This window comes from Dromiciops gliroides, chromosome 1, assembly GCF_019393635.1.
Source record: "Dromiciops gliroides isolate mDroGli1 chromosome 1, mDroGli1.pri, whole genome shotgun sequence".
NCBI lineage: Eukaryota > Metazoa > Chordata > Mammalia > Microbiotheria > Microbiotheriidae > Dromiciops > Dromiciops gliroides.
Genome location: NC_057861.1, coordinates 42,906,948 through 42,920,949, shown reverse-complemented (window position 1 = coordinate 42,920,949; position 14,002 = coordinate 42,906,948). Strand labels below are relative to the sequence as shown.

General features: G+C 39.1%; 1 protein-coding gene across 5 annotated transcripts in view; it reads right to left on the bottom strand.

The window, feature by feature from the left end:
- Positions 1-14,002, bottom strand: part of EP400 (E1A binding protein p400) — a 136,768-nt gene that overhangs the window by 88,489 nt on the left and 34,277 nt on the right. For 3 of the 5 annotated variants that reach the window (XM_043984269.1, XM_043984293.1, XM_043984303.1), the window contains 4 exons: positions 9,601-9,691; positions 9,127-9,234; positions 7,636-8,087; positions 4,300-4,596 (listed from right to left, as the gene is read on the bottom strand). In XM_043984269.1, the coding sequence (XP_043840204.1) occupies positions 4,300-4,596; positions 7,636-8,087; positions 9,127-9,234; positions 9,601-9,691 (948 nt within the window). Of the gene's footprint in view, positions 1-4,299; positions 4,597-7,635; positions 8,106-9,126; positions 9,235-9,600; positions 9,692-14,002 lie in introns of all 5 variants that reach the window. The other 2 variants (XM_043984283.1, XM_043984279.1) reach the window with 2 other exon arrangements.

Below are 14,002 nucleotides of genomic sequence, written 5' to 3'. Positions count from 1 at the left end.
ACTGTGATAGATACTAAGGATGAAAGTTAAGACAAAAACTCACAGAAGGAAAATAGTATCACAGAATCTTTGAATTGAAAGGAACTTTCATCTAGTCTAACACATTAAACCAGGCATCATCCAGTATTCTCTTCAAGGCCTCCAATGAGCAAGAAACCACTAGCAGCCTAAGGCAAGCAGTCCATTACACCTTCAAACAGCCCTAGTTCTTAGGAAGTTTTTCTTCACATCAATCCTAAATCGCCTTACTACAACTTCCACCCACTAGACCTGTTCCTAGCCTTGAAAGCTAGGACCAAGCCAAACAAATCTAGTCATTTTCCACTGCTGGCCTTCACATATTTGAAAGAAAGCTGCTGTCACCTCCAAACTCTCCCATCTACATGGTAAATACTGCCAATTTCTTTAAAAGCCACCCCCAAACGTCATACTCTCCAGTTCTTTTCACTCTCCTGAGCTGACCTTTTTTTGGACACACTCCACTGTTTATACCTAAGATGTGGTACCCAGTTAAGAGTAAAGCATGATGACTACTTCCATTACACTGTATCTTTCTTTCTTTTTTTTTTAAATAAACATTTTTGTTTATAATTTTGAGTTCCAAATTTTATCCCTCATTCCCTCCCTCCCTCTCTCCCATCCCTGCCCCTCCCTGAGGCAGTAAAATATGGGTTATACATGTGCAATTATGTAAAACACTGCCATATCAGCCATTTGGTACAAGAAAACTTGAATAATAGGGGAAAAAAAGAAAGAAAATGAAAAATAGTATGCTTCAGTCTGTGTTCAATCATTATCAGTTCTTTCTTTGGAAGTGGATAGTATGTTTCATCAGTAGTCCTTTGGGATTGTCTTAGATCATTGTATTGCTAAGAATAATTAAGTCATTCACAGTTCTTCATCAAACAATATTGCTATGTCTGTGCACAATGTTCTTATGGTTCTGCTCACTTCACTACACTGTATCTTTCTTAATGTAGTCTAAGATAGTATTAGCTTGTTTGCCACAATCACATTGCCAGCTCATACTGAACATGCCAACCACTAAAAATTCTAGCTTCTCTTCACAAAAAATGCTGCTATGCCACATCTCCCCAATCTGTATTTATGCAGTTCATTTTTTAACCTGAGTTTAAAATGTATCCCTATTTAATTTCATTTTGTTCAATTCAGTTTATCATCCATCTAGGCTGCCAAATTTTAGGGGGGCCCAGTTCTGAAATCCAATGTGTTAATAACTACCTTTCTAAATTACTTATCAACTGCATATCTGACCAGCATGCTATTTTTGGCTTCATCCAAGTCACTGAAAAAAATGTCAATAGCACAAGGCATGGGATGGATGGCAGAGGCACAAAGCTAAACATATCCTTCCAAGCTGACACAAACCCATTATTGACAACTGGTAGGATCCAGGCATTCAACTTCTTCCAAAGTCACCAATTTTTATTATTCTCTCTCTCTTATCTATAAGCACAAAAGGAAGGACATGGTCAAATGCTTTGGTAAAAATCTAAGTACTTGGGGCAGCTAGGTGGCACAGTGGATAAAGCACTGGCCCTGGATTCAGGAGTACCTGAGTTCAGATCTGGTCTCAGACACTTGATACTTACTAGCTGTGTGTCCCTGGGCAAGTCACTTAACCCCCACTGCCCCGTAAAAAAAAAAAAACAAAAACAAAAATCTAAGTACTCGAAGCCTATAGAATTTCTACTCTTTACCAATCTTGTTACTCTTTTTTTTTTTTTGGTGAGGCAATTGGGGTTAAGTGACTTGCCCTGGGTCACACAACTAGTAAGTGTCAAGTGTCTGAGGCTGGATTTGAACTCAGATCCTCCTGAATCCAGGGCCAGTGCTCTATCCACTGTGCCACCTAGCTGCCCCCATCTTGTTACTCTTTCAAAAAAAGGGAATGAATTTAAACTGAAATGACCTGTTCTAAATGAAGCCAAGCTGGCTTTTAATAATCACTGCCATCCCTTTTTAAGTGCTCACACTCCATCCCCTTAATAACCTGCTCTAGAATTTGAACAGACGGTCACTGGTCTACATTTTCAAGGATCTATCTGCATTCCTCTTCTGAAATTTGTGGTATTTACTCTGTTTAGTTCTATGGCAACTTCTTGACATTTCAAAGAACATCAACAGCAGTATGGAAATCAATTAGGCAAGTTCAGTCAATGTTCTAGGTCTATTTGTCCAGGCCTGGTGACATCAATTCTTTGACAGCATCTAGACACTACCTAGTCATCTTCTCCAATACCCTGGACTCTCATTCCCTGCAGACCAATTTTTGTTTTATACTATAATCTTGGATGAGAAAACTGAAGCAGGACTGAAATCCATTATCATTAACCAATGTACTTCGGGGGGGGGGGGGGGGGCGGGTTCTTGCCCTTTCTTTGATTATTCTCTTGTCCCAAACATGGCTTTTAAGAACAATCCTGGGGGCAGCTAGGTGGCGCAGTAGATAGAGCACCAGCCCTGGAGTCAGGAGTACCTGAGTTCAAATCCGGCCTCAGACACTTAACACTTACTAGCTCTGTGACCATGGGCAAGTCACTTAACCCCAATTGCCTCACAAACAAAACAAAACAAAACAAAAAAAGAACAATCCTTCTTTCGTCTTTAGCATTCAGCCCAAGTATCAGTTCATTCTGAGTGCCTAATAAAATTATTATTTATTTCTTTTGGGGTTTTTTGGCAGGGAAATGAGGGTTAAAGTGACTTACCCAGGGTCACACAGCTAGTAAGTGTCAACTGTCTGACTGAGGTCAGATTTGAATTCAGGTCCTCCTGAATCCAGGACCGGTGCTTTATCCACTGTGCCAACTAGCTGCCCCCCACCTAATAAAATTCTTATAGAACCATTTGACTCTTATGGTCATCATCAATTACTTGACCTTGTTTTAATGTCATTTTTTAAAAATTTTCTTGTCCTAGGCCTGAGCAACTGGAACTTATCCTTTTTCTAAAGTTTTTGAAGTATGTTCTCATAAAATCTCTGTTGCATAGCATACTCTGCATGTCTATCCTTTCTTCTATCCAAAACTACTTGGTCTCAAGGTTCCTACCTAGTATTTCTACTTCATTTCTTTCTTATTACTCAGAATTGGGTAGAGAATAGCCATTCTCCTGGTTTCCTCCACCCTTGAAAGGATGAAATTATCATGAAAGCAAAGAATAAATTTATTGACTAGACTACTTTGGCCAGAGAAAATAATCTACCAGTGTCTGAAGAGTTGAAGCTCTCCATCATATAATATTATAATCCAGTGAGATATGTTTTAATCTATTTCCCAAACACCTCAATGAATTCCTCCTTTGATTAGTTGGTTTATAACACTATAACTCCATAACAATATCATTTTTATTTGCATTTCTATTGATCCTTCATCTAAATAATCTCTACCTCCTTTCCCCCCTAAGCTTTCTGAATTTTTTCATGAGTTTATCGATTCCATTCATTTTGGAAAAGGTATTTCTAAGATGTGCACACAGATAACTATAATACAAGGTAAAAGTCCCATCAAGTACTAAGGGAAAATGGCATGAATTTCAACACTCAGTAGCAACTCAGCACGGGGTCTACCTTGCTCCATGTGAACAACTGGGACTTAGAACAAAAAGCAAGTAGGCTTTGTAAATACCTTTTTCATGTGTCTGAAATTTAACTCAACTCTTTGTTTTTCCCAATAGGAATGAGGGCTCATTACATAGTGGACTCTTACTAAATGTTACCTAATTGAAAGAAGAGCTCACATTTATTTATCCCAATGCTGATGGTCATTGTCCTTGGAAGTGTCACATGAGATTTTAAAATACAAGGCAGTTTTGCCCAAGTATTTTTTTAAAGGATTTAGAGTTCAGTTTAAAAATTAAGTTTGTATTTCAGGTAATTTTATTTTATTACAGCAATATCATAACTGATACTAATGTATTGTTTTAAGTTTTCCTAACTATGAGTAGGGTGAAGCACCCTGTCTATAATGTTACACTCCAAGAGCAACTCTTCCACAAGTCAAGTCAACAAGCATCTAGTTAGCAACTACTATGACTGGCCCTGTGAAAGGGTTATTATTCACATGAGAAATTCTCTTCATTTTGACAACATGGAAAAGAAACCAAAATACTCTACTCTCCAGAATCTAGACTATTCTATTTTAAATATTTAAAGTTTATTTTAAAATACCTTGTTTTAAAACAAACAAAAAAACAACCAAACTTTCCTTTTAAAAACTGAATTTCTCGTTCAACTAGAACCCAAGCACTTCAAAATTTTGCTTTTTTTTTCCTTACCAGAGTTACTTGTTCAGCCAGTTTCTCTTGGGCACTATCCTGGGACTGTGTGGTATTTTGAGCTGGGCTCTGAGGTTTGGGGGTGACAGATACTGTGGCACCAGGGGACCGAGATGTAATGGGAGACAGTGACTTGTTAGTTGCTGGGGAGGGTCTATTTACTGGCGATGATCGTGCGGGGGAGGGCACGGGGCCTGAGAGACTTGCTGGTGTGGTGGATGAGGTAGATGAGGAGGTCGGTATAGAACGCTGAGAAGGCTGGCCAGAATCTGCAGGTGGTCTTGTCAGTGCCACAGTCTGTCAAGAGAAAAAAAGTTTTAAATATACAAAACTGCAAATAATAGCAAGCTTCAGGAGAACTTCAATGGCCTGAATGTTATTGCATCTTTCTAGTTTATTTACTTCTAATCATTCAGAATCTCCTGGAAGTGAATGGTTTTAAACTAGGAACTAGGTCAGGAGGGATCTAAATATAGTAAAGAGCATCCCTACCATAAGAGGTTTTCCTATACCAACTCCTAAGAGTCAGTCCTATATGGCACTAAGAAGCCAGTTTTCCTCCCCTTCATAAAAATGACTCAACTTGTTCATATCAAAGAACCAAAAGAGAACAGTTTCTAGGTTTTGTCAGCCAAAATAAAATTCTATGAAATACATACTGTAACGACTGGAATGACGCCACCTGCTGGAGACTTACTGTAGAAGAGTTCCACCCATGAAGCGAAGGTCTTTGAGGGCAAGACCAGGAGTCTTTTCTTTGGCGTCAGGAAGTGACGCGGGGTAGTGGGAGGAAGAAGGAAGAGACTAGCGCTCTGTCTCACTCTCTTTCCTTTGGACTCTGGTGGAGAGCGGAGCTAGAAATGTGCTCTCCCTTTAATAGATAGGAATCTAGGCCTTTCTCTCTCTTTACCAAATTTTTATTCTCCTTAATAAATGCTTAAAAGTCTAACTCTTGCTAAAGCTTATAATTTATTGGCGACCACTCATTAAATGTTTTAGACAGTTTAGCTAGAATTTTAGCCCTTAACAATACTTTTAAATTTCATTAGCAAAAGCCTCTAGATTAAGAAATTCTCAAATGACCAATATATTTAACTTACAAAAGTAATTTTATATATTATTTTTAAATTAATAAGCATTTACTGTCTATCCCTCTAATCCCCCACTGAAAAGAAAAGAAAGGGGCAACTAGGTGGCACGGTGGATAAAGCACCGGCCCTGGATTCAGGAAGACCTGAGTTCAAATCCAGCCTCAAACACTTGACACTTACTAGCTGTGTGACCCTGAGCAAGTCACTTAACCCCCATTGCCCCACCAAAAACAAAGAGTTCTTGTAACATGCATAGTCAAGCAAAAAAAATTTCCATATCATCCATGTCTATAACTGATATAAATAAATGCTACCTATGTTTAACTTTGTTTTCAGAATGTCTATATGCTCATACCATCTAAAACAAAAAAGAGCTTCATCAGAAAATATTCGACTGATCAATATGGGAGAACTTAACAAAAAATATGGTAATCTAGCATCAAGTGGTAGAATTTTTCTAACTCCTAATCTGCAATAGATGTTACTGCATAAAGAATAATTCTTTTCAAGACAGTTTTTTTGCTTATAATCATCATGACTACTGAGATAGAAGATGACCAAGTGAACCAAGAAATGATGCTTCTTACTACCTTTTGGGAGCAGCTAGGTGGCATGGTGGATGGCACCAGGCCTGGAGTCAGAAAGACCTGAGTTCAAATCTGACATCAGACACTTCCTACCTGTTTGACCCTGGGGAAAAAATGGAACCCTGTTTGTCTTAGTTTCCTCATCTATTAAATGAGCTGGAGAAGGAAATGGCACATGACTTTGCCAAAAAACAAACAAACAAAAAAAAACACCAAATGGGGTCAAGAAGAGTCAGACATGATTGAAAAATGAATGAACTAAACAATTACCCTCTGGGTACATCAGGAAACCAATTTATCAAACTATTTATGTGCCACTTTTTTTTTGGGGGGGGGCAGGGAGGAGCAGGGCAATAAGGGTTAAGTGACTTGCCCAGGGTCACACAGCTAGTAAGTGTCAAGTGTCTGAGGCTGGATGTGAACTCAGGTCCTCCTGAATCCAGGGCCAGTGCTTTATCCACTGCGCCACCTAGCTGCCCCCCACTTCTTATTTTAAAAAGGAGTTTACTATAAAAACAGAAAAGCTATCTACACAAAAGGCTAAATTTCCTTATAATAAATTTTAGACCAAAAATGATTAAGAACATACAAAGGCTATTTTTCATCCCACCCTCGCCAAGTAAGTGAATTTTTTGAAGGAAAAAAAAAAAGAATCCTATCTTCTGTATATTGAAGTCAACCCAGCTATGAAACTGAGAAAAGAAGCAATTCTTTTCTAATTTCTCATGGCACTACTTTCTCTATATCATTGGCGGGGGAGGGGGGGTGGGGGGGGGAGTCGGGCAGGAGGCAGGGGGAGGTCTTTACCCTTTTTGAGCCCCGGCCCCCTTGAGCAGTAAGTCTGGTAAAGCCCATGGACCCCCTCTGAGAATCATGTTTTTAAATGCATAAACAGACTATATAAAACAGACTATATATAGGATTACAAAGGAAAACAATTATATTAAAATAGTTATTAAAATATTTTTAAAACAAGTTCATGGATTCCAGCAGGTGTTAGTTCTTTTTTTTTTCCTTGTGAGGCAATTGGGGTTAAGTGACTTGCCCAGGGTCACACAGCTAGTAAGTGTTAAATGTATGAGGCTGGATTTGAACTCAGGTTCTCCTGACTCCAGGGCCGGTGCTCTGTCCACTGTGCCATCTAGCTGCCCCTGGGTGTTAGTTCTTTTTTTTTTTTTTAAATGAGGCAATTGGGGTTAAGTGACTTGCCCAGGGTCACACAGCTAGCTGCCCCTGGGTGTTAGTTCTTTATGAAGTCACTGCTCTTTAATCTCATGAGCTGCTAAATACATTTCATTTATAAGAACTACATTCGTTTCTTACAAATTAATGTTAAAATAGCAAGAGTAATTAAATTAGTGAGAATGTTATATTAGGACATGAATCCAAACCTTTAAGTAATGCCTTATCCAAATTTACAAAGGACATAATATGGAAAAAAAATGATGCCCCTACAATGTGGCAAAATATCTGTCAAAGTATAAATTCCACAACCATCTAATTAAGCAGTTGTGCTCAAGGAACACAGATAAAAGAGGCAATATTTCTGCAATATAGAGTATGTCAAATTCATGTAGCACTCCTAGCCTGTTCCATGAAGTTTTTCAAAATTAACAAAAAAGTCTTTTAAAGAATATAGGGTTTTATCTTTGAAATACCTGGGGCTGTGTTGGAAGGGGAGACACCTGCACCTGTGTCTTTCCTTGCATCTGGACATGGAGTGCTGGAGTGAGAGGCTGTGGAAGGGGTGCCGGAGGCTGGCTGGCTGGAGCAGCAGGGATGGGTACGTTGGGTGGCTGGGTCTTCATTGGAATTGGGGGCTGGAGCTGGGGCTGGGGCTGGGGCTGGGGCTGGGGCTGGGGCTGGGGCTGGGGCTGGGGCTGGGGCTGGGTCTCCATCATCTGGGGCTGGGGCTGCTGTGAGATTTGCAGGGTCGACGAGAGGGATGCGCCCGGGACGTTGGCAGGCTGCAGCCGCCCAGGAAGCTGAGGTGGAGGAGTATGTAGACTTGCAGCATTCTGCACGGGAGGACCTTTGGATGGATCATACTGCTGTTGGCTTTGTTTCTGTCCAGTGAGCTGTACAGCTTGAGGAGTGGGAGGCATTCCACCTGCAAAACCAGAAAAAACTAAACACCACCAATTTTAAAGTCCTAAAGCATTCTGTCCATTTGACAAGCAAAAAATGGCTTCTGACCTCAAAGTTATATTACTACAAGATACCAACACTTTAGAACAAATTTAATACATCCAAGTTCAGTAGAGTAACTAAATGGCAGGAAAATGACTAACATAACTGCTACTACAAATATGCACAAAAGGAAGAAGTTTGAATTTGTATTTAATTTCAAGGAAGCTGTAGGTATCAAAGGAATATCACTGCAATAGCATCAATTCAGAGGAAGAAAAAGTACCTAATTACAAGAATGAAATTTACAAAAGAGATCACAAGCAATAATGAGTAAAATAAAATGAAATAAAATAACCAAAACAGTATACACACTAATTATATTTTTTTTCAGGAGAAAGAAAAATAGGCTCAATGATGGTGGACTTTCAGACATAGGCGAATACAAGCATGTTCCTTGCTTTTTTGCCCTTTGCTAACTTATTTGGTTTATTCTTGTTAAAGGTTAGGGGATTTAGGGCAGAACTTTGTCATTTGTTTTGTATGTAAGCAACCATACAAAACAGGATGCAAAGGTTTATAATATAAAAAATTAAATAAATAAAAAAGATCATTTAAATAAATGGATGGCTTTCATTAAGGGCAACAAGAATTTTCCCAGAAATTGTTATTGTTATATTGGTTTAGAGTTATTTGAAATATCCCAATCATGAAAACTAACTTCAGGGAGCAGCTAGATGGTACAGTAGATAAAATACTGGCCCTGGATTCAGGAGGACCTGAGTTCAAATCCAGCCTCAGACACTTGACACTTACTAGCTGTGTGACCCTGGGCAAGTCACTTAACCCTCATTGCCCCACAAAAACAAAAACAAAAAACACTAACTTCAGAAACACTATCCTTTGCTAGAAAAGATTTTAATTATACACACACACACACACACACACACACACACACACACACACACACACACACACACATCTTCCCTTTCTTCCCAACTATCATAAAACTGAAGTTTTACCTTGTACGGTAGGCATTAGCTGCTGCAGAGGCACTCCCGTCGTCACCCCTGGATGCTGGAAAACTACCCCATGGTGACCCACTTCAAGCCGAGGTCTCTTAGACTGCTCTGTAATAAGTTTTCCAAAAATGTGCAGGGTTTTTTTTAAAAAGTTCATCAGCAAAAAAAAAAATTAGTATTGCCCTTCAATCACATCAAGATAAGTAAGTAGCTAATAATTATATATGCAAAACCAAAATGAAGTCTGCTGATCTGTTTAGAAAGCTTATCTTCAGGACATGTTTCCATATATGTGACATATAGCTTAAAAACAGAACGCAATTTAACTATAAGATAACGGAGAAATTAAATTTGCAAGTGAACCAAAAACTATCTCCCTTCACAAGCACTATTTAGTAACAACCATGAATCAACTATGAAAGAAAACTTTAATCACAGTTTAAAAACAGAACCTAACCTATGCTATGAACATACCTGCTGGCGAGAATGTCTGTGGTCGCTTAAGGGACTCCGTTTCTATGGTATTTGCTGTCCCTGCCACTAGGCTCCCTGTGTTTATTTGCTGCTGGAAAAATGAATAAATGAGGTTTTGAAAGTTTATGCGCATTGCAGAAATGTCATAAAAACTACAATTAAACATTTGCTTTCTTTCTTTAATATACATGGGAAGTTATTTGAACAAATGAGTTATTAAAAAAATGAAATGAAAGTTTTTCAAAGTTCCAACTTACCTCTAGAAAGGATATTATTCCTCACATTAATGTTTTTAAAGTATTGTTTCAAACCTTTGTGAAACAAAGTAACTCCTTGCTAACTAAAGGGTTAATTCTTTATGAAAAATCCAAAGCACTAGGAAATTTTCATACAACAAGCTGAACAAGCAAAGAAAAAGTCAAGTCACTTTTCTAAAATAAAATCACAGGAAAAACTTCTAAACACCATAATTCATCTAACTGGTATCCTCAAATAAGTAAATTTAAAAAAACCACACCACACACCATCAGCATTGGGGGGAAAGCAACTAGCCAAAAACACAGGTGGATAACGGGGATTTGATTTTTAAAAAAAAACAAGTTCTGGTCTATGTCCCTGCTTATTACAAGCCAATCTACTCATAACCTACATGTTGGACCTCCATGATTCTGTGCAGTCAGAACTGATGTTTACAATAATGGTCCTCAAATACTACATCAGCTGAAATGTCCAAGTGTGACTCTTCCAAGCACTGTGAAGTGTTCAGTATTTTCTTGTTCAGGCATTTCAGCTGTGTCTGACTCTCCGGGACCCCATTTGGGGTTTTCTTGGCAGAGACACTGGAGTGGTCTGCCATCCCTTCTCCAGCTCATTTTCCAGAGGGGGAAACCGAGGCCAGCAGGGTTACACGGCTAGTAAGTATCTGAGGCCAGGCTTTAACACAAGAAGATGAAGCTTCCTGATTCTACGCCTAGTACTCTACTAATGCCACCCCTGCCTGCCTAATATTAGCTTCCCTAACTATTTTTCTATGGGACAATATAAAGATATAGATATGCTCCAAAAGTCTTCGTGCAAGTTCAAGCTTTAATAGCTATTAAAGCTTCAAACTGCACTGAGACTTTTGGGGCATCCAGTATTAAAAAGAAACATAGCGGGGCAGCTAGGTGGCGCAGTGGATAAAGCACCGGCCCTGGATTCAGGAGTACCTGAGTTCAAATCCAGCCTCAGACACTTGACACTTACTAGCTGTGTGACCCTAGGCAAGTCACTTAACCCCAATTGCCTCACCAAAAAAAAAAAGAAAAGAAAAGAAAAGAAAGAAACATAGGGGCAGCTAGGTGACACAGTGGGTAAAGCACTGGCCCTGGACTCATGAAAACCTGAGTTCAAATGTGGCCTCAAACACTTGACACTTATTAGCTATGTGACCCTGGGCAAGTCATTTAACCCTCACTGCCCCGCAAAATTTTTTTTTAATTAATAAATAGGGGGCAGCTAGGTGGCGCAGTGGATAAAGCACTGGCCCTGGATTCAGGAGGACCTGAGTTCAAACCCGGCCTCACACACTTGACACTTACTAGCTGTGTGACCCTGGGCAAGTGACTTTACCCTCACTGCCCCACCCAAAATAAATAAATAAATCATGAGCCACCAATGTACTTCTTCATTTTTTGGTTTGTTTGTTTTCAAACTATAACTTTACCAATTAGCATTCTCTTACCTTCTCAATTTTTTTTATATTTAATGATTTGTATGGGCTAAATTCCTCCTACAGTAAAATGCAAAGTTTTTTATTTCACATGGAGATGTAAAAAATGTTTGTTGAACTGAACTGACAAATTTTCTCAATTTATACATAACAATATAAACAGCTAAATGTTTCTATGCTTGTTCTCAAGATATGGTATTCCAACCTTGAAAAGCTTAAGCTAGAAACCTTGAAAGACTTGAGCTATAAATAGCCCACAAATTCTTCATTTATACAATTTGCAAAACTAAAAACTATTTAGATATATATACTAAAATAAATGTTCCTTATGACAGACTGTGGAGTGCTTTACACATGAAAGCAAATTAGGTAGATTTGCTTAATCTCCATCTCAAAGATGTCTCCATTTGATGACAGGAAAGAAAAAATTTCACTTCCTATATCACTTGCCTCAAAACAGGGGCTTAGGAGTGGCAGATGAGTAATTTGCACCTCATTAGAAGTAGATAAGGTATAATTAGATGGCCTTTATAATTCTTATAATTATCATATAGTATAATATGATGACAATTGTAACTCAAACTCACATAGTACTTCAGAGTTAAAGAGTTCTTTCTCCACAACTTTGTTTGTTTGTTTGTTTTTTAGTCAGGCAATTGGGGTTAAGTGACTTGCCCAGGGTCACGCAGCTGGCAAGTGTTAAGTGTCTGAAGCCCCGGATCTGAACTCATGTACTCCTGACTCCAGGGCTGGTGCTCTATCCATTGCGCCACCTAGCTGCCCCTTCTCCACAACTTTGTAAAGCCTATAATGTATATCATTCCCATTTTACAGTTAAGAAAACTGGAGCTAAGATAAGGGTAATTTAAGTATGAGAGAGCCAGGACTTTTAAAATAAGGTTTCCTGACTCCAAGGCCAATCATCTTTCTTTTCTTTACTTCTTTTTTTCCTTCCTTTTTTTTTTTTTGTCAGATCTGTTATTTCATGGGTAAAAGAAGCTACAGGGGAGGAACCTCCCCTGCCAATCTAGATCCTCCCTGGTCAGCAATTAGTCTCACTGAGTTTCCTGGGGCAATGAAAAGTTAAATGACTTGCCCAGTGTCACACAAATAATACAAATCTCAATTATCTTTCCACTGCCCTATTAGCTACAAGCATAACTCTCCAGTTTTACCTCAGGTTACCAAGAAAACCATCAGCTCCAAAACAATGATTCGTTTTCATCCAATATTAAAAATAAGAATATCCTGTGTGTGGATGGCTAAACTCCACAACTAGGTGAGGGTCAATGAAAATGACATATTTCTCAGAGGATCAGGAGTCAGAAGACCCAGATCTTCTGACTCAGCTCTACCACTGTGTAACCTTAAGGTAAAAGCTTCGGTTTGTTCATCAGTAAAATGAGATTAACGTATTAATCATTAAGCATTTATTAAGTACCTACATGCCAGACATCATGCTACACAATGGGGATACAGAGACAAAAATGAAACCATATTGATGGAGTACCCTGACCCAAAAAACCTCATTACTTAGTGGGACAACCTTCCAGGCTAGCAAAGGGATCACAGAATCTCAATATTAGAAGATAACTCTGAGGCCATCTAACCAAACCATTACTAAAAGTTCAAGAATCCCCTCTACGATGTATCTGATAGGTGCTCATCTTGTTTTTCCTTAAGTTAGTTTTTCCTCCAGTTAGCGGGAGCCTATTATCTCCCAAGGCGGATTGTTCTAATCTGGAACAGCTCTAACTCCTGATGGACCACTTCCTTATATCCTTCCTAGACTAGTCTTTCTACTCATTGCTCCTACTGCTCTCTGGGGCCAAGAAAAACAAGTCTAACCCTCTTCCACATGGAAGTCCTTCAAATGCTTCAAGGTGCTCCTTCCCCATGTCTCTCTTTTCTAGGTCAAATATCTCTAGTGATCTTGAAACCCATCACTACTCTATGGACATCTTCCAACTTATCAATATCATTCCTAAAATATGACCTGGCCTGATCAGGCTGAAGTACATAGACATCATCACCTCCTTCTTCCTGAGCCATGCCTCTCTTACTATAGCATTGGCTTTTTTAGCCCCCATACCCAATTGTTGAATAATTTCCCATTACCCCTTCTCTGCCACACACAACGTTCCATTTCTTGCCTCTAAACCTTTGCACACCCTGTTTCCTGGAGTACAGCCCCTCTTCATCTTGCCCTCAAAGAGTCTCTGACTTCTCTCAAGGATAATCTCAATGCTCCCTCTTCCCCAAGGATCTTGGTCACCCTCCCCCCATACAGGCCACATAGTGTTAGAGTTACTTCATATTTATTTTGTATAGAATTATTTGCATCCCTTAGTCTCCTCGGTTAGAACGGAAGCTCCTTCCCGGGAAGAGGGCTATTTCACTGTGTCTTTCTTTGCACCCCCACTGTTCTCCATATCTAATGCAAAGCCTTGCATATGTCAAGGGTATAATAAATGCTTGGTGAATAAATTCACTCTTACTAAGTAACAGCCTCAGAAACTTTTTAGACAATATCTGCCCACCAGTTCTTCCCTCATCTTGTATATAATGCTGACTTTTTGCCCCTAAGAATAAGATTTTCAATTCATCCTTGTTAAATTTTATCATAGTAGATTCAGCCTGTCTATCAAACTACATTTGAATCCCACCTCTAGGACAGCTTACTTGTCAGTT